The sequence below is a fragment of the Pogona vitticeps genome, chromosome 3 (genome assembly GCF_051106095.1).
Source record: "Pogona vitticeps strain Pit_001003342236 chromosome 3, PviZW2.1, whole genome shotgun sequence".
Lineage (NCBI taxonomy): Eukaryota > Metazoa > Chordata > Lepidosauria > Squamata > Agamidae > Pogona > Pogona vitticeps.
In genome coordinates this window covers 98,226,824-98,245,766 of record NC_135785.1, presented here as the reverse complement: position 1 = coordinate 98,245,766, position 18,943 = coordinate 98,226,824, and the positions used below count along the sequence as shown (strand labels likewise).

Sequence of the window (18,943 nt, the reverse complement as noted above, 5' to 3'; positions counted from 1 at the left end):
TCCCTCCCCCAAGCTGTACTCTCTGAGGATGGTCCTCCAAGAAGTAATGGAGCCAGGCAAGCCCCAGACCACCGATTCCCAGCTCAGAGAGCCTCCCCAGGAGGATACCGTGGTCAACAGTATCTAAGGTGGCTGAGATATCGAGGAGGACCAACAAAAACATTTTGCCCCTGTCAGCCCCCCTCAGCAAATCACCAAACAGGGTGACCAATGCCATTTCCGTACTGTGGCACGGCTTGAAGCCTGACTGGAATGGATCCAGGGCATTGGTTTTATCCAAAAGAGCCTGGAGCTGGTCAGCCACCACCCTCTCTACCATTTTGCTGAGGAAAGAAACACTGGTGATGGGCCTATAATTGCCAATATTCTCCGCCGCCAAACTTGGTTTCTTCCTTATGGGCCTAATGAGTGTCTCCTTGAGGGCAAGGGGAACCTTGCCCTTCTGGAGAGACCCATTAATTATTGCCGTGACCCATTCAGTTGTTGTAGGCCTGGCTGCTTTGATTAGCCAGACTGGGCAAGGGTCAAGGGAGGTGGAGGTGGCACAACAGTGGTCACGCACGTTGTCCACCATATATAGCGTCACAGGCTGAAAGAGATCAAGTCTCATTGGGCAAGGCGGAGTGCTGGATATCTCTGCTCAATCTACTGTGTTCAAAAAAGGAGATAGCTCCCAGCAGATGGCCTCCACTTTAGATTTTTAAAATGCTGCAAATGAGTCAGGTGAAATACTAGTAGGAGGCCCATCACTTAGACGAATTCCGGATAGATCGCGAACTATACGGAAAAGTTCCACCTGCTTATTTGAAGCTTCACTTATCTGGACAGCGAAGTGAGCTCGACTGGCAGCCTTCACCTTAGTAAGGTAGTGGTTAGTTGTGATCCTGTTTAGAATCTATGCTAGGGGGCATGTTTACCAGGCAATGGACATAATAATACCCTACTAGGTCATTGTTCATTTTGTAGAAAGACTGATAATTAATATCTCGGAATAGTTGGTAGAGGATTGCTCATTGAGGACTATTGTTTTTAAGAAAGGGAAAATCCCCTCACACACACCCTTTCTGAGAATATAATATAGTCAGACAATTTGCATCCTATTTATTTTTGAATAAAATAAACATTACAGACAAGGTCATATATCTCCAATGCTCTTTAGAATGCCCCAACTCTTGGAGAATTTGGGGTATGTAATACTATGATTTGAGGTGAGATACTGAAAGCCAGACTACACTCTATACTAATTAGAGGGTTACTTGAGACCTTTCTCTGTTTAGTTCCTGAGTTTGCCCAGAGCTTGGAAAACTACAGTTAAAATAAACTTGTAGCTTTGCCGGTTATTTCTGAGCAGCCAGCCCATTGTTACTATAACTTAAATCACATGTGTAGATTGTTACCTTTTTGCAGTTACAGTTATTATTAGTGTTAATATCTTATTGCTTTTACCAACAGGCAAAAGAAAACAAACAGACAAACAAACAAAACCACCAAATACAAGGAAATCCACTCTGGTTCCCTCTAGGGGCAATTCTGATTTCCCTCTTTGAAAGTTAAAAAATGCCAAAAAAAAACAAAACAAAAACCCAGTAATAACTCTGTTGCCAGCATGAGATAAAACCTGAAGAATTTTTACCAAAATACCTCCAAAAGTACTTTTTAAAGTAATTTTGAAAACTGAAGTGAACTATGGTACACATTTTATTTTTAAGTTTAATTAAAAATACAGAAATGGATTAGAACATAATGCTGTTCACAGGCAAAGGATGATCATAACCAGTTTGTTCACACATGCCTGTTGGGAATGTTTAAAAAAAATGTCTCAGTTACAGCTTATTTCTTTGAATGCTTGTTTTCACAGCAGAACATGATTCAGGCAAAATCAGTAATTGAATTTGCAGCCCAAAGAACAAATGATTATTTTAACAGAAAGTTACACACTTCATGGAAGAGACTTAGGCTCTTTTGTATGTTGTATCTAATGGCAGAGAACACAATATTACAGTCTTTACGTGTCCTTGCAACCCACATGCTTAGTGAAATGCATAATATTTATTTTAAAAAGTCTACAGTACATTTTTGTATCTTTGAACAATTTAATGTCCTGTTGCCTCTGGATTAAGGCTCTCAAGTTTATTTTTAAATACCGGTTTCTTTGAACTGCATTTTTAAAAAGTGGTTCATACATAAGCTGGAAATGAGTTGGGTTTTGGCAGCCTTAGCACATGTCTACAGCATCTTAAAAGAACTTCAACAGAAATGTTTGTGTGGTTTCTTTGCCATCTAAAGTTGTGCAGTATTTTGTCTCTGATGCGTTCCCTCTGTCAGTTGGATCCAGATTTAGTCATGTTTAGAGTATACTAAAATCAATAGACTGAGTGTATTTAACAATCCTATTATATACCACCACCACCACCACCCCCAAAAGTCAAGTATTAGGTTCTTACTGATTTCATTGAATCTGCAGTAAGGCCAAGTCTGGATCATCGCATTCTGTGTCCGCCTTTTTTTTCTGCTTCTTTTTTAAGGTAAATTCAGTGGAAATGTCTGTGGTAAAATTGGGCATTAGAGCAGGACATTTTATAAGGTTGTGTCGGGCAGCAGTTGATTATCATCTAAACATCCTAGATTCAGCTTGAAAGCCATCCCATTCTTTGTTTCATCATCTGAATCTACGAGTAACAAATATTGGCCTAGTAGATAGCCTGTGAGTAGGTGCGGACAATCCTGAAGGTCCTTTGTGTGTGAATATCATAGCAGGAACTTCTGTCACCTCCTAGAATTTGTAAATTACTTTGTTATGTTTTATGACTGGTTTTCATGACTTAAGCACAGAATTCCTTTTGAGTTTTATTTCTAAGACTGGCACAACTCTGTCCCAACCCTAATTTGCTTTCAGCTTTAATCACATTCTATCTATCATGTCTGTGTCTACCCTGGTAATGGAGCTGGTGTGGGAAGTTCATCCGGTTAAGTTCTCAAGCTGAACTAGACTCCTCGTTATCAAAATGATGGAGAGGAATTGAACACATTTCGGCAGCAACAAGTTGTGCTTTGCAATAAGGCATTTTGTTCCTTCAGTACCAGGAAGCTTGAGACCACATATTCTTCATGCTTCCAACATTATTGTTTATTCTATAACCACGATCTCTCTTCTGTCCAAAACCAGAGAATCTTGCTTCAACCTCCTACAAGTATGCATATATATGTACCCGCTCTCACCCACATTACCTATTTCCATGCTATATCATCACTATTGTCATGTTCCTGTCCATCATATTGCTCCACAACTTTCACTAAAAACTGGCTGAACTAGATGAAAAGCCAATGTGTCATCTGGCTGTATTCACTGTGTGCACTTTTTTATTTAAAATATACATGTACCTTGCCTCTTAATTATAGGAATTCATGACAGAGCTGATAAATGTAAAATGTAAAGGGACACTAAAACTTCAAAAATATCAATATATAAAATATTTAAAGTATCAAAAATGAAGAAAAACCAACATCCTTAATATGGCAGCAATATCAAGTCACTTCAAACCAACAAAAAATACCAGTGTTTTTAGTTTTATATGGGAAGCCAACAAAAGAATTGACAGAGAGTGGGTGTTTCAAAGTCGAGGTGCCACTACCATGAAGGGCTTGTTCCTCATTACCTCCCATTGCTTATATCTGTATAAAAGGACATTCTGAAGATAGTCTTTAAACCCTTCAGATTCATGTGGAAGTAGGTGGTCATACAATTACCTTGGTTCCTACTAATTCAAGCCTTTAATGGTTAAAACTAGCAGTTTGAAATATGTCTGGAAACAAATAAGTAGTCATTTTAGTTTTTACCAAAAAGAAAAAAAAAGGAAAAATCTGGCAAAATGTGTTTCGCACTTCTTCATGTCACTCAGTTCTGTGTTTTGCACCTCTTGTTATTTCTCAGTAGTCTCTACAACAGCCCAAGACATGGAACATATTTCAGTAATTCAGGTTGTATGCTATATAAATTTGTGTCCAGATCTTGTTTTACCAGTAATGGTTCAGGTAGCAATTTAGCTCAGACTGGTAGGAGACTGAAATTAATATAATATGCAAATTCCAAAACTGTTTAATAAGTTAAATCTTAGGGGAATAAGAAATCACCATGTCACTGCACCTCCCACATTTCAGATCATACTGGAGTGCCATAGGACACAGACATATAGAAGTAATACCCATGTTTGTCAGATAATGTAAGAAATGGCCCTCAGCTGAGGTGGGTGGATGTGTGTGTGCATGCGTAGGCACTTTTCAGAATTACAGTTCTTGTATACCCAGTCAGGAGTATAACTCCCACTATCCCTTGTTAGCATAGCCAGTTGAAAGGAACCATCTGTGTTGCAGTCTAGCAGTATTTGGAGGCATGTTCTCTGCCTTATATGTTCGTCACAAGATTGAGACAGACTAAATTTGTTAAATTTCGGTTCAGCTGAAATCAGTGTTACCACTTGGTCATCACTGATAAACCATTGGCTTCAGTGAAAACTTGAGTTCAGCTAACTTATCTAGACCTACATCATTATATGTAACTGAAATGTTTGATAATTCATTAGCGTTTGAAAAACCGAGTCAGGCCCAGAGAGTGGGGGGAAATTCTGGAAACTGTCAAAATTTGAAGTCCAGCTTCATGCAAGAACAGTATCTTGGATCTGTTGTATTTCAGTCTTGACAGTAAAGAAGATTATGGTGATGGTTTTAAATAGATTAAAGTGTACTTAGAAATTAATGCTGGTGTGTTTCAAAGATCCTTAAATTATATAGTAGACCCCTTTAGAAGAGGAGGGCAGCAGAGAGGATCCAAGGGTAAATGAAGCTTTTCTGTAACCCCTCCCCAAAACACAGCACATGCACATTATATATGTGTGATGGATTAAATACCAGCAAGCAAATTACCATAGTAGATCCACATTTGATTTGTGGAGAACACTACACTCTGAAGAAGAAGAGGTGGGGAATTCTAAAAGAGCCAATTCTTTCATGTTTTTATTTTATTGTCCACAGTCAAAGAGATGCTGTTTTATTCCTGTTCTAGTGCTAGTGTTGGAATTAAAGTAATTAAAGGAACTTTGCATCCTCTCATGTAGAACACATGGTTGGCCCTGGGTTGAGAGGCCCCCAAACAGTAGAATAAATGTAAAAGGGTTGAATTCAACAAGCTGAGGGGAAATGGCATAAGATTAACTGTGGCATAAGATAGGGCATGGGATGAGGAAGATGAATTTTCATTAAATATACTGGTAAATGAAACGGCAGTAACTGAGACCATATTATGTTGTCTCTCATTTATTTGGCTCCGATATTTTATCAACTGTAATCCAGCTTCAGAATGATTTTTACTATGGTGTCAAAACGTAGGACACTATTCACTGTTTTCTGCCAGTAACACTTTTGACGGGTTGGCTAAGAAGACAACTTGGCAGCATTCAGTAGTGTAACAAGAACATTCTGTATGTTGGCCAGAAAGAGAGTCTTTCAAAAGATTTAATTATTAAAATCTAAAGGGAATATTTATTATGATGACAGTAGCGTTTTCTGATAGCAATTTGTGGGCTAGATGTGTAAAAGGAAAATCAGAAACCATAAATAACTATACTATTGGTAAAATTGTCATACTGATGTTCATTAATATAAATTCCTACATTTCAGCTGACTCTTGTGTCCCTGAGGCCAAGATGCCACTAAATGATGCACAGTTTCCTGGGTTGTCAGTATAATTGTCATTAAAATATGCACCACAAATATTTTGCTCTCTGAGATCTTCTCCACAGCTTTGCAATTGTTGTTCTACTAATATTTTTGAGGACACAAGATAATATAATGAAGTATTATATATGTCCCAAATTTAAACACAGATCTGGGAGGAAAAAGATATATATGTCATCAACCACATGTAGCTCCTAGGACTTATTTATGTGGCTCATAAGCTGTCCTTTATATCCAGGAAATATTTTCTTTTGTAGAAAGTTTCTAGCCCTCACTGCTGTGAGGAGATTCAAAACATGATTGTGATGTGCCTAGAAGCCTGGAAGGCTCAAATTCGATGATTTCTTTATAATTTAGCCAAGATGCACCATCTGGAGTTCATCAATAGGAAGAAAAATTTGGACCTGAATTAAAGATTCAGTTCAGTTCAGAGAGTAACATGCTTTCTGTCTACAGAACAAGAGCAGATTTTAATATTACATAAACAACTCCTTTGTAACCTATTAGTCACAGCACTTTACTCATCCATTGAACAAGCACAGACGTGTCTGTGTGCTCTTTTTATTCACCAAAACTGAAATGTGCAGCTAAAGATGAACATATTGAGTGAGCTTGGCAAAATCATTCCATAAGTAGGCTAAGTGATTCAGTTTAGAAGCCTGTTTGTATCACTTCTTAGACATGAACTTGTTTGAATATGCCTGTTACATGTGTGCTTCACATAGTTAAGAACTTTGTAGGTATGACAAAGGCAGACAGGCAGGAAGGAAAGACTGACCCAGAGACAAAGGTGTAATTGCTTTAAAATTATTAAATGTTGATATGTGTTTTCTGCTGTTGAAATGTTGAGTGCTGGAAGTTTTCAGATTTTTTCCTAGAAAAAACAAAGGCATATGATCCTTATAAAGTATAAAAGCAAGAGCGGGTGAAGCCCTTACTGGACCACTAAAAAATAATAATTTTTTAAAATAGTTAGCTTTCAACCTAAACTAGTCTTCATCAGACTGTGCACTAATATTTTGTGGGCTATGCAAAAGAAAATACACACGAACATCCAAAAAGTCTTGGCAGTTTCCTGTGTCAGGTCTGTTTCTTAAAAGTGTTCAAAATGCAGGTTTCAAACTCTTCCCCTGGAGATTATGGTTCAGTTTTCTCTCCCAACAACTCAAACAAAGAGCTGCCCCTAACCTGCCAATAATTTCCCAAGATTCAGGGTTAACCTACCTATATGTCAAACATTTACCAGCACCAATCATAACAAGTTACTACCCAACCTGCTGTTGGAGTTTCTCTTGCTGCTGTCAGCCTAGTGTTTTGCTATGTTTTGAAGGACTACATACAGTAACTGATATATCTGTGAGCTGACAACTACTCCATGGTAACATCACTTTCCCACTCACCCTGTCCCCCATATTCCTTTCAGCTCAGTGCATAATGTCTTGAACCTGGAAAGCAGTTAACTCAGTGTGTGCAATGAGCCAGTTCAAGTAATAGCAGCCAGGAAAAATGTCTATCATGAAAGATACGGACATAGTCTGTTATGCATAGTCTGTTAGAGCTGAGAGGACTAGCTTATACCTATACTGCCCTCATATCCCTGCTATTCAACCATTTTATCGATATGATTGGTTTTATATCTGATTTTTCTCCCAAAATGGAACTCACAGTGACCCATAATAAAGCTCAATTAAAAAATAATAAATTAGAAGACTAAAGAAGTTCCAATATTAAAGCACAGTTTAAATTAAAACATGAGTCCTTTGCATAGAGGGTGAACTTTTGGGAAATAAACATATCTTAATACTTTCTCATATCCAAGAAGAATTAAGCTGGCATTAAGATACACTGATTCCAATTTTTAAAACAATGCATGATTAATTGAAAGGAATTTTAAAAATTCTGTGTGCATTTTAATTTGTTTGTACTTTGTTTTTAATCCAGTATTTTGTGAGCGTGTGCATAATTTGTACTTTTTAATTTGCTGGCATTTTGTTTGTTAAGCTAACACTCTGCAGGTGTCATATTTCCATTTGTATTTATGTTTTAATTGTAGTTCTAGTGGTGGTTGAATGATCAAAGTGGTTAAATCATCAATAAAGTAAGACATAAGATTCCATTTTCTGAAAGCATATTAGTAAATACACTCCTCACAGTTATTCCAAGAGCTAGTAAGTAAGCTTTCTTCTGTTCTGCACATAAAAATACTGAAATAATTTCCTGTGTTCCTTGTAACCATGTAAATAAATAGCTGTTTTTCATCTCTGTAATATTTTGAATGCAGGCATTCTTTGCTGTTGCTTATAACTTATGGAGTTATTTATATGATGTTACCTGTTTTACTACAACAATATATTTCCACCGGTTAAGTCTCCTTTTATATCTCAGGAACAGTAGTTTTTTTATATAGATAAATAGTACAATATGTTTTAAGTGAATTAAAATAGTGCAGTATCTGGGGAAAGTGGAATTTTACATAGGTAGATTGAACAATATTAATTTTAAAGAAAACATCACATTGCATAATTCATGTATTATAACTTTTAGCAATCCATTTCTCTGCATACTTCAGAATATTTCTTATTGCTTATTTTGTTCTTGTATGCTTTAAGAGAAGCCAGTTTTTTGTATGTCATTTAGAGACTGCAGATGACAGATACATGAGCAAAAGTGGCTCTACTGTAGCACTTCCCCATTTTATTTTAAATAGGAGGATGAAAAGTATATTTGAGGGCTTATAGTAACTTTGTGGGGCTCCAATCTTGACAGCTCCCTTTAGGCAAACATAAGGGTCTGTGCAAGCACAAGTGTTTCAGTTTTCCTCCACCTAATAGAAGTTCTTCATACTACTTTGAAAGTTCCTTCTGAAGTTTCTCCAAGTTCCAGAGCTAGTTTGTCAGGTAGATAGCAGTAGAGAGTGATTGTAGGCAAGGTAGACTATATATCCTACACTCTTTGGTTGAGGACTGTGTAACAACTTCTTTGGTTGTGAAACATACTGTAAATGTGTGTTTGTTGCTCCAAATGGTATGATGGGCGCAAATACATGCATTGGCCAACTGTCTCCTCAGCCCCTTCGCCTTGCTCATAGCTGTCTAGCATGCCAATGTTGACTCCATCATGCCCTTTAGAGCAAGGTTGGGAGTGGAGCATCAGCATTGTGATTTGTGAGCCTTTTTGTTTCACAAGTCCTGTTAAGGAATGGTTACATTGGTGGGGGGACATATTTGAATCGGGTTTAACATGTTTTAAATTGTTTTGTTTTTTAAGGTAACTTCACAATGCACATGGAAGCTCAGATTTTTTTCCCCATGGGAAGCATATTTTTTTGGCTGGAAAACAAGGCATTTTACTGAGCAGCAAGAAGGTTGTTTCTCCCTTGTGAGATTGATTTGCTCTGTGAAAACACCTCTTGAATCATTTTGGCATATGAGAACACCCCTGTCATTTGCAACTCCCACCACTTAGTGAGCGATTTAGCAAAGCATACAGGAGGCAAATGGGAATGTCTGAAATGCAGGGTTGGAGGCAACAAATAGGTGACATGTGTACTCGAAGTAAGGAGCAAAGAGCCGTCTTTGCAGTGGGGCAAAAACATGAATCCAGGTATGGATCCTCTGGGAATCACATGATTTTTACGTGAGATTTGCCCCAAACCACTGACAAATCATAGGTACCATTTGTATTCACATGCTACACCACAGAAATCATGGGTCCTTCAGTGCATGGTTTTGCAGTGATACGAAAACACTGATCCAAGGCATGGATCTGAATGATTTTTATGTGGAATCTGCCCCAAACCACTGTCAAATCATAGGTTCCATTTTTACCCACAGACTACAACACATAAATCAAGGATCCTTTGGTGTATAGCGTTGCAATGGTAAAAATACATGTGAGGCACAGCTCCTCATGGACCCACGTTATTTTTATACAGGATCATCCCCAAACTTTAGATTTAGATTTAGATTAGGCATCCTCAGTCTCGAGAGACTATAGTAACATGCTCTGTATGGTGGACTTGGAACAGCGTGTCAGTGTATAAAATTTACAGGCCTGAGCAGAACAAATGTACTAATGAGGAGCCATGATGTTCAGGTGTGTCAAAATGCTTAGTCACTGTGACTCAGGAGGGCTGGCTCAAAGATGATGCAACATCTGTGCTGATTGGACACAGCCAGAGGCATAAGTGTATATATGTGGACTGTGCAGAGAAGATGTATTCCTGCTCTTCTGGTGAATTCATGGTGTCATGCTGTCGCTCTGTATATCTGTAAATATCCTGCAAATATATGTCTGGTGGTAGAAGACGCTGATCATGTCTGTGTGAGTCATTTTGTCACCAGGACCTTGAAGTTACTCTGCTGAAACTTTTGTGTGTGTTTACGCACTAACACAGTGTCTAGTGTGGCTGAGAAGCCCAATTAGAGACTGACAATCCCTTCCACACTGAAGACAAATACAGTATGTCCCCTGTCCAGCTCCCTGATTTTGCTGGTTTGGGGAATGCCTCTTCGCCTTGGCCTGCTGAACATTGTTTTTCAATGGGTTTCAGAGTTTCTGCTCTCTGATCAGTTTGGTTGAACAACTGTGAAATCATAACCATTTAAAAGTCAGAATAGAAGTGACCTTCTTTAAGGTGAAAAGTGGTGTATGCAACCAAGCTGTAGCTTTGGGTATGTGCAATGTATGTATTCTCAGTTCTATTGCATGGCATGGATTTGTCAGTTTTAAAACAGGCCAATTCTAAAACTTACATCATTAAAAGATAATATTTAAAAGCTAAAAACAGTAGGTATACAAATATTTTAAAGAATTAAATAAGTGTTATATTAAAAACATTAATAAAATCAATATTAAAATGCATTTAAAACATCAGAGCACAACAATCCATTTTAAAAACCCTCTCAGACCTCCAGCTATTTTAAATGAAGATTTATCGCAATATGCTAAGAATTCCTTGAGTTCAGAGATAAAGAAATACTAAGGTGAATTATTACAGACTGAGAAATAATACAGTTCATAAAATGCAAAAAGCTAGAATGCTTTGGTGACTCAATGAGAAATGTTATAATGTTACAATGATCATCCCAAACAGGGAAAGAAGTGCAAAAATGAGTACAACCGTAGAGACTGGTTTGGATGCAATGATATATTATTGTTTAGAAGGGCTGTGTGTGGTATAATACGCACAAAGACATCCAACCTCTGATAGAAAAGGAATGAGAAAAAGATTGGGAAACTTGTGATAACTGAAAAAGGTTCATTGTCCTGGCTATAAAGAGGTGGATAGAATTCAGATTACCATGCAAGCAGTGACCCCAAATATAACCAGAGTGAGTAAACAAGAGGTGTAGCTGAACATAGATGCCCGATTCTTTATCTATGCAAACTAGGACCAAATTAGACTAATATCTATGTACACTGCACTATGAGTTGAATATAATAGCTGATGAAATCATGGTTCAAGGCTGCCTAGCATTGCAGCAGCTGTATCTGGCCATGTGTTGCTAATAAGCAAAATGCCAAGTTGTTAGAAGAACAAGATTTGCATAATCATCTGATAACAATTTGTCCTTACTCTCATTTAATTTTTTTTATGGTTCAGACATAACACCTTGCAAAGGGAAGCAAACAACCTTAGGCAAATATTGTTTTCTGTGTGGATGTGGGTATCTCTCTCTCTCTCTCTCTGTGTGTGTGTGTGTGTGTGTGTGTGTGAGAGAGAGAGAGAGAGAGAGAGAGAGAAAGAGATTCATAAACAAAGGGAGGAAATTAAGTACAGACTTGTTTTAATTTATTTTTATTTGTGGCCTTAATTCCCTGCATGAGCAAATTGCCTGAAATCCATTCATATACATAAGAAAGCAGTAAATTTATCTTGGAAAAATTGTAACTTTAAAAACAGGATTATACTGCTGACCTTGTCTTCTCTATTTTTAAATGGATTTCACTGCATAATCATTGGTAATAGTATACATGAGGTTTTGTTTAAAGGAAATACAAAGCCTTAATTGTACTTTTAAGGGAAAATATTGCATCAGAAGGATTCATTTAAATACATTTGGCTCTGGGCTCTCTTCACAATTCATTCATTCTGAATTTTCCCTGGCCTTGTTAAGAATGCAAAATATAGGAAGGACTGAGTCAAATAGCTCTTTTTAGATCACTACATTCTGGTTTTACAGCCTAGATCAGATCATAAACCTCTTTTCCTAAACAAAATACTTCATTTTAATTCCACTTTGCAACTATTTAAAAAAAAAAGCTGTTGGCCAAATGTTAGGGCTCATATGATTAACAAAAGGGACTAGTTCTGCTGGACTCTAATTGTAATTGGCTATTTGAATGGGTATTCAAAGTAGGGCAAAGGCATAACTGATGCAGAGAAATGAAGAGTTCAAAATCACATGACACAGATATGTCATCAGGCAGACATATGTTTGTACATTTTTTAAAAAACTTAATTTTAAAGGTTGAATAATTTTAAAACTTTACATAACAACAGAATCCTGCTCCCAAATGATATGTCAAAATCATCAACATACAGTGGCAATATCTTTGGAAAACTGCAGAAGCTCAGGCACTTAATCTCTAAGCCAGCAAAACATGAGAAGCTGGAGAACATACAACAATGGCTCCTGCAGTTAAAGAAATGCTGAACAACCACTTGGTAAAGGAGAGACATGTTAAAGCTTTTCTTAGGGGATTTGACCCACTTCTAACAATGACTTCTGTAGCGCAGTTCTGTGGCAAACCATGATCTCTTCAGACTATGGTCCTGAGCTGGAGTGTAACATTGCTTGGCATCCAAAAATGGGATCATGTGCAAGCATTTTATTAATTAAATTATTTTTAAAGTTCCATTTTGCCTTTTGAGGCCAAGCCACCCCAGGATGATTCACAAAGTCAGAAATTAAAACAGTAAAGGATAAAATTGGGGACCACAAAAATGTTGATTGTTGACAGCCAGTCCATGTTATTTCCTTTCTGGAGAAAACCATTAATAACATCTTTGTTACATAAGTTGCTTTCTTCTTTCTTTGTCTTTGAACAGAATGTTGTAGAACTTGTCAAGCCTGCAGATCTCCCTTTCCCTGCACCCTTGGAAGAGGGTCTGCCTTACGATATTTACTCTAGATTTATTGCATTGGTTCCAGGGAAAGAGGATGCAGCCCAGGTACAGAAGATTTTTCTTATTAAAACTATAATGGTCAAGGAAATTATGTATCGTTAATTCCTCTTCTCTCCCCCCCCCATCCCACCCTCCAAAAACACAGCAAAAGGGTTGTCCTCTGTGGAAAAAAACTGCTGCTTGAATGCAGAATACACCGACTTCAGTTCTAGGATGAATATTTGCTGACATTGCTTTATCAAGAAGTGGCAAAACACTCACCAGTTCCAGTTCATCCACTCACTCTTTCAAACAACCTTCCTTCTATTTGTCAGACAGGCACTTTAAAGGTTAACTCTTTCAGACACGTTAGAACACTGTTAGTTTTCTATATTGTGTCCAGACAGGAAGTTTTAATGTGTAATTCCCTTAATACTTTGTTAGGAAATAGATGGAGGTATTCATCCAGAAGAGGAGGTGGAAGCCGAACCTGTGAAAGATCCTTTGGTGGGTTACACCATCGATGATGTTCAATCAGTGCTAGGTGAAATCACCAGTGAAATGATCAGCAACATTCAGGTATTCTTACTACAAGTCTATGGACTAGTTATAATTCAAGTTGAACACTCAGCCTGTTATGCTAGTGGAATTCAGTGAAGAACTGCAAATCACTATTTATCTTGCATGCTGTGCAATGCAAGAAGATGCACTTCTCAGTGTATCCTATTCACAGTCTTCCTTAAGGCATTCCCTTCAGTGTTACCATCCAAAGTTATGTAAAAAAATGCATTCTGAAACATGTCCTTAACATTATGAGACATTATTTTATTTTCTTAAGAAGCAGGAAGCTGTATTAAAATGCAGATCCTACACAGTACTTAATCTTCCACTTCCCTTTGGTCATGATCTTGATATAGCATCTATCACAAGTTACTCCATTCAGCAGATATCCTGCATAGCATTAATCAAATGTTTCATGCTTAACAGGTCCTGATTGTTTCCTTGTTTCTTGTTGATAATCTCTGAGGATTAATGAAGAACAGCCTCATAATGGAAAAGCTTGTCTAAATTGCCTCACTTCAGGCCTCCTAAAGGGGGAGCTCTAATGACTAGTTTGCTTGCATTTTCTTTCTTTTTATAGTAAATTGACCTTTTTCATTATAAAAAATGAAGGGAACAGAGACTGACATTGTGTTTGTGCAATTAAAAGAGGTTTTCCAAGAAACGCATGTAAATTGTCTCTTTTGTGCTAAATGCCATCTGTAGCAATTAGGAAGCATTGAAGCAAACAGGACCTGCAGACAGTAAACATTTAATTAAAGGCACAGGAGTTCTAATAAGCAACAATAGTGTGTTTGCTTTTCCATTCTGGATAGCCTAATGCTACAACAGAACATAGGAGAACAACAGGGAAAACACTGAGCAGTAAAGATTTGAGAACGATAAATTGCAGAATTGACCCACAAAACTTAACACATCCTGTCAACTACGTATCCTGACCTGCAAAATGTTTGACAGTTCAGAAACCCCTGTTTTTTTTGCAATCCCAGAGAGGAAATGGACTGGCAGTGAGTGAGACTGTGGTGGCAAAGAATTCTCCAAAGGTGATAAGAAACAGTGGCTTGTGGTGAACTTGGCCTGTGGCAATATTTTCAGTAGAGTTAACAGCACTTAGCCAGCGCTTCTTTAGCATTTCTTAAGAATCACGGGAGGATGTGTGGTACACAAAACTTGTATTAGCAAATATTTGTAATACCTGGTAACTTCAAAGACTTTCCAAGAAATTTGTTTGATACCAATATTATCACTGAGGTTTACTATCAGTGATGATATTGGTATCAATATCATCAATATCTTTCTTGCAGTTGTAGTTGCATATATATTACAGAGCAGTTAAGGGGCACCCAAGCTAACCTCTCATATTTTTCATCCTGTCCCATAAATGTGCAACAGAAATATAGTTCTGCCTGGAGACAATGAATTAAACCCAAATATTTTACCAAAAGGTATAAAAACAATCAATATATTTCACACTGGAATTGAGAAAAATAATTATGTGTTATAAAATTTATTTTATTTTAATATAATTGGATTTAAGGAAGAAACACTAATAATATAGGGGGGAAACAGCAATAATATAAGATATGTATATGGCACCATATAACTAGCAGAAGAAAGCAATTAAAAAAACTATTGAAGAGGGTTAAAGAAGAAAGTTCAGAAGCAGGATTACAGCTGAACATTAAGAAGGCAAAAATAATAACTACAGAAGAATTACATAGGCTAAAATCCTATTGTGATTTTATATCAGTGTAACCCAAATGGCATTACTTTTGGAGGTTAAGAATTCAGCATAGGCAAATTATCTACAGTATTGTGTGCTGCAACAGAGATTGTTTACACCATAATGAGGAATTAGGCTATTGAGCATTTTCACTTGTGAAAGCTTATGGGACTTCTTAGGTATGTGCATACAGTTGCTCTACTGGTGAGTTATAAATAGACTTTGAGTTTTCTTTTGTTTTTACTCTTAATTGAATTTTAATGCTCTCTAGTGGATAAGTGACTAGGACTCAGGAAAGTTGAGTTCAAAACCCAGCTTTGTCATGGATACTTTCTTGGATGTGGCAATGGTAAAACTACTCCTTAAATATTTCACATACCTTGAAAAACCTGCCAGGGTCACCATAAGTCCAAAGTGACTTGATAATGCATAATTTTAATAAAAAGCCATGGCATTGCATCAGATTGACTTTATTGCTCTTGGTATGTTTTCAATAGCCTCAGGAGGATTAACCCTGAAAGATGGACTTCAACATGAAGTTAACTTTCTTCCAATCCCTTCATAAAATTATGTCTTCCCACAGCATGACCAAGACAAATTGCTACCTGCAATGAAATACAAGATAGCCCCCTTCCCTTCTATTTTACAAAAGCCCACCAGACAGACAGTTGTGTCTTCCTTCAACCGTTACGCTAGAGTAGCAACCTCTGTCTTTTATAAGGACAGTGAACTAGCTCAGTGGTTAGGGGAGGCACAGCCTTGCTCTGGCTAATAGCAGGGCTGACACCATACCTACTAGTTAACTTCCATGGTTTGAGGGATACACTTTCTTAAGACTTCATGAACATCATCATTGTTGTGCCCAGTGTTTAGAGCAGCTGTCTGTCTTCCATTTTGTGTAGCTAAAGCAACTCCAATGTTCCCATGATTCAGAGTGGATAAAGGATGTGTAAGCTACACAATGCTTTGGGAACACAAGGGGAATAAAGTTACTTATCATATAACTCTAACAAACATATTTACTTCAGCTTTGCATACCTAAGCTTCTCATAACTGGATGTTGGTATAGGAGTAGTTAACATGCCGGTATCACTCTTCAAAGTGTAAAGTATAATAATGTACAGTATTACCCAGCTGCAAATTATTAGTGTAAATAGTAAAAAATGTATAAAGATTGTTTACTTTACTCAAAGAGCAGTTTTACCATTGTCACACCCAAATGAGTTTCCATGGCACCTTGGACTTCTAGCTCTAGCTTGTGAGCCATGCTGTCATCCATCTGTACATCTGTGTGTTGTGAGCTATCTGATAAACCTGTCTCCTGGAACTTGTCTGTCGTTTCCTGGGGATTGTATTAAATTCTCCTCCTATGGCCAGAGTGTGTTATAGTTGTGGAATCAGCTGAGAATTTGGACTTGATTCTTTGTGTAGAATCTGTACGATGTATCTAAAATGGCTCAGACGTGGCAGAAAATACTCTGTAAAATCTGTTATTGCTGCATTCAGCCCTCTCAGGCTGTTTATGTCATTCCAAGCGGTCTTCTTTCCCTGTATACAAATATCTACATACTGAAAAGGTTACATAAATTCCAAGGCTGCTGATATTCATGGAATTTGATCCAGTGTTTGTACAGTTCTTCATGCAACAAAGTTGCAGAAATGTGGAATGCCTGCCAGAAGATACCATAGTTGTTGCCACCCTGGTAAATGCCACAAGAGAATCAGTCTTCCACATTCTGAGATCCCTGCTTATGCTATTCATTTGACAATCGAGAGGTAGTCGAAACAGACAAGCTATATGTAGTGAACTAATTCTGAAATATATGTATGTGACAGTTCTTTCAGATAGCTTGTGTGTGTGTGTGTGTGTGTGTGTGTGTGTGTGTGTGTGTGTGTGTGTGTGTGTGTGTGTGTGTGTGTGTGTGTGTGTGTGTGTGTGTGTGTGTGTGTGTAAAAGTAAAATCTGGAACAAAGTAAATTAGAATACGTCCAAAGAGCCCAAAAAACCCACAGCCACCATCAGACCTGGCCATGAAAGTCTTCGAGAATACAAAGTTAGTTAGTATTTATTGGATAAATTCAGCTGAGAACACAAAGCAGGGAGAATAGTAGCTACCATACTATTTTCTGTTTATGATAATGGTACAGTAATAAGACGAAGTGTTACTCAATAAGAACAAGCTGGGGCATCACAGCATCTACCAAAGAGGAAGGAATTTGCAAGATAAGGTCTCCCATAGCTATATCAAAGTTAGTGAGGCATTGCATAGCAGCTTCTTGTATCCATTTCTTTTTGGAAGAGGTAGCTGGTAGCAAAGTGAGGGTATCCATGTTCATCTGAGCTCCTGACTGTTTGCTCACCTTACTGAAAGGCTTGCACCTCGCTAGAGGTCAAAAAGTGGGGCTGCTAGCAGAATGGGAACCAGGCCAACATCAGCCAGGAATGATATGATCTATACCTTGTCAATAACTCTTTTGCATTCGACTCATGAATGATTTACCTTAAAAATTAAACCGTGTGTATGTCTGTCCAGCTATTTCTGTCCGAACATTTGATAAATTGAAAAGTGGAGATGAATATCATTTTGTATATTTATGAATGTTATTAGACGTATTCAACATGGTTTTAAGGTACCATTCTACATTTTTGTCATTTTTATGCGTAACGTACATATTTTACCAAAGAGAGAGAGGGAGAGAGAGAGAGAATTTATAAAGCATCAAAAAAAACCCTCTTCCAACAAGATTGTTCTAGATCCCAGAAGAATACCGTTAATCACCTGGAACATGTATTTATCAGAGTGACTAATAAAATCTAAATGTTGAAATGTTATCGCAAAATCTTGAGGCTTTTTACTGTCTTTGGTGGCTCCCAATCAAGTTATACTGTTGACACAGGTACTGTAGTGGTGCAGATAGTTAGATTTAAGCTCTAATTGGTTGTTGTAGGTTTTTCAGGCTGTTTGACCGTGTTCTGAAGGTTGTTCTTTCTAATGTTTCGCCAGTTTCTGGCCAGCATCTTCAGAGGACAGGGGTCCGAACTCGTATGTGCTCTGGTGAACAGAGTTCTGACTCCTGTCCTCTGAAGATGCTGGCCACAGAGACTGGCGAAACATTAGGAAGAACAACCTTCACAACATGGCCAAACAGCCCGAAAAACATACAACCACCATCAGATCCCAGCGTGAAAGCCTTTGAGAATACATTATGCTCTGATTGTTTGACAATTAGTTGTGACCATTGATTTAAACACATAAATATCATTTTCCTTTTTTCTTAAATAATTTGTCGTTACAGTCTGAGATAAATGAAAAGCTACAAATGCAGGAAGAGACCTATTCTGCAAGAATAGAGAAGCTGAAGAAGGTCTGAAAAAAAAACATGTGCAAGCAGAATGATGATGGTGCTGTATGCAGATTATTTATGTGCATTTTATTTATCAGATTCAACATAACTGAGCTGATGTCTCATCATGAGATAAAAAGCGTTGTTCTGAAGTCCCTAATATGGCATCTTTCTATTTAGTTGTCATGTACATACATATATTATAAGCATTATATCAAAACAAGATAGTGAAGAAAAAGCATTAAAACTTAATTTTCCATTAAAACAATCGCTTGGTTTTGTTTCCTTGTTAAATATAAGCATCTTTAGATTTTTGTTACCACCACCCCAACTATTGTGTTGGCGAAAGACAAGCAGAGTATGTGTGGATATAAAGATTCTAACTTGTTAGCAGCAATAAACTTTATTCTGCTGCATTGCTTCTGAAACTTAATCATCTCAGCTTCAGACAGCAACCTTGCAGAATCTTACAA

The 18,943-nt window shown here is 37.5% G+C and overlaps 1 protein-coding gene across 1 annotated transcript in view; it reads left to right on the top strand.

Annotated features, from left to right (window-relative positions):
• CABCOCO1 (ciliary associated calcium binding coiled-coil 1) overlaps positions 1–18,738 on the top strand; it is a 94,070-nt gene extending 75,332 nt beyond the window's left edge. Inside the window, exons 6-8 of the mRNA XM_072995167.2 lie at positions 12,785–12,907; positions 13,286–13,420; positions 18,423–18,738. Of these exons, the coding sequence (XP_072851268.2) occupies positions 12,785–12,907; positions 13,286–13,420; positions 18,423–18,497 (333 nt within the window). The 3' untranslated portion in view covers positions 18,498–18,738. The remainder of the gene's footprint in view (positions 1–12,784; positions 12,908–13,285; positions 13,421–18,422) is intronic.
• The last annotated feature ends 205 nt before the right edge of the window (positions 18,739–18,943 follow it).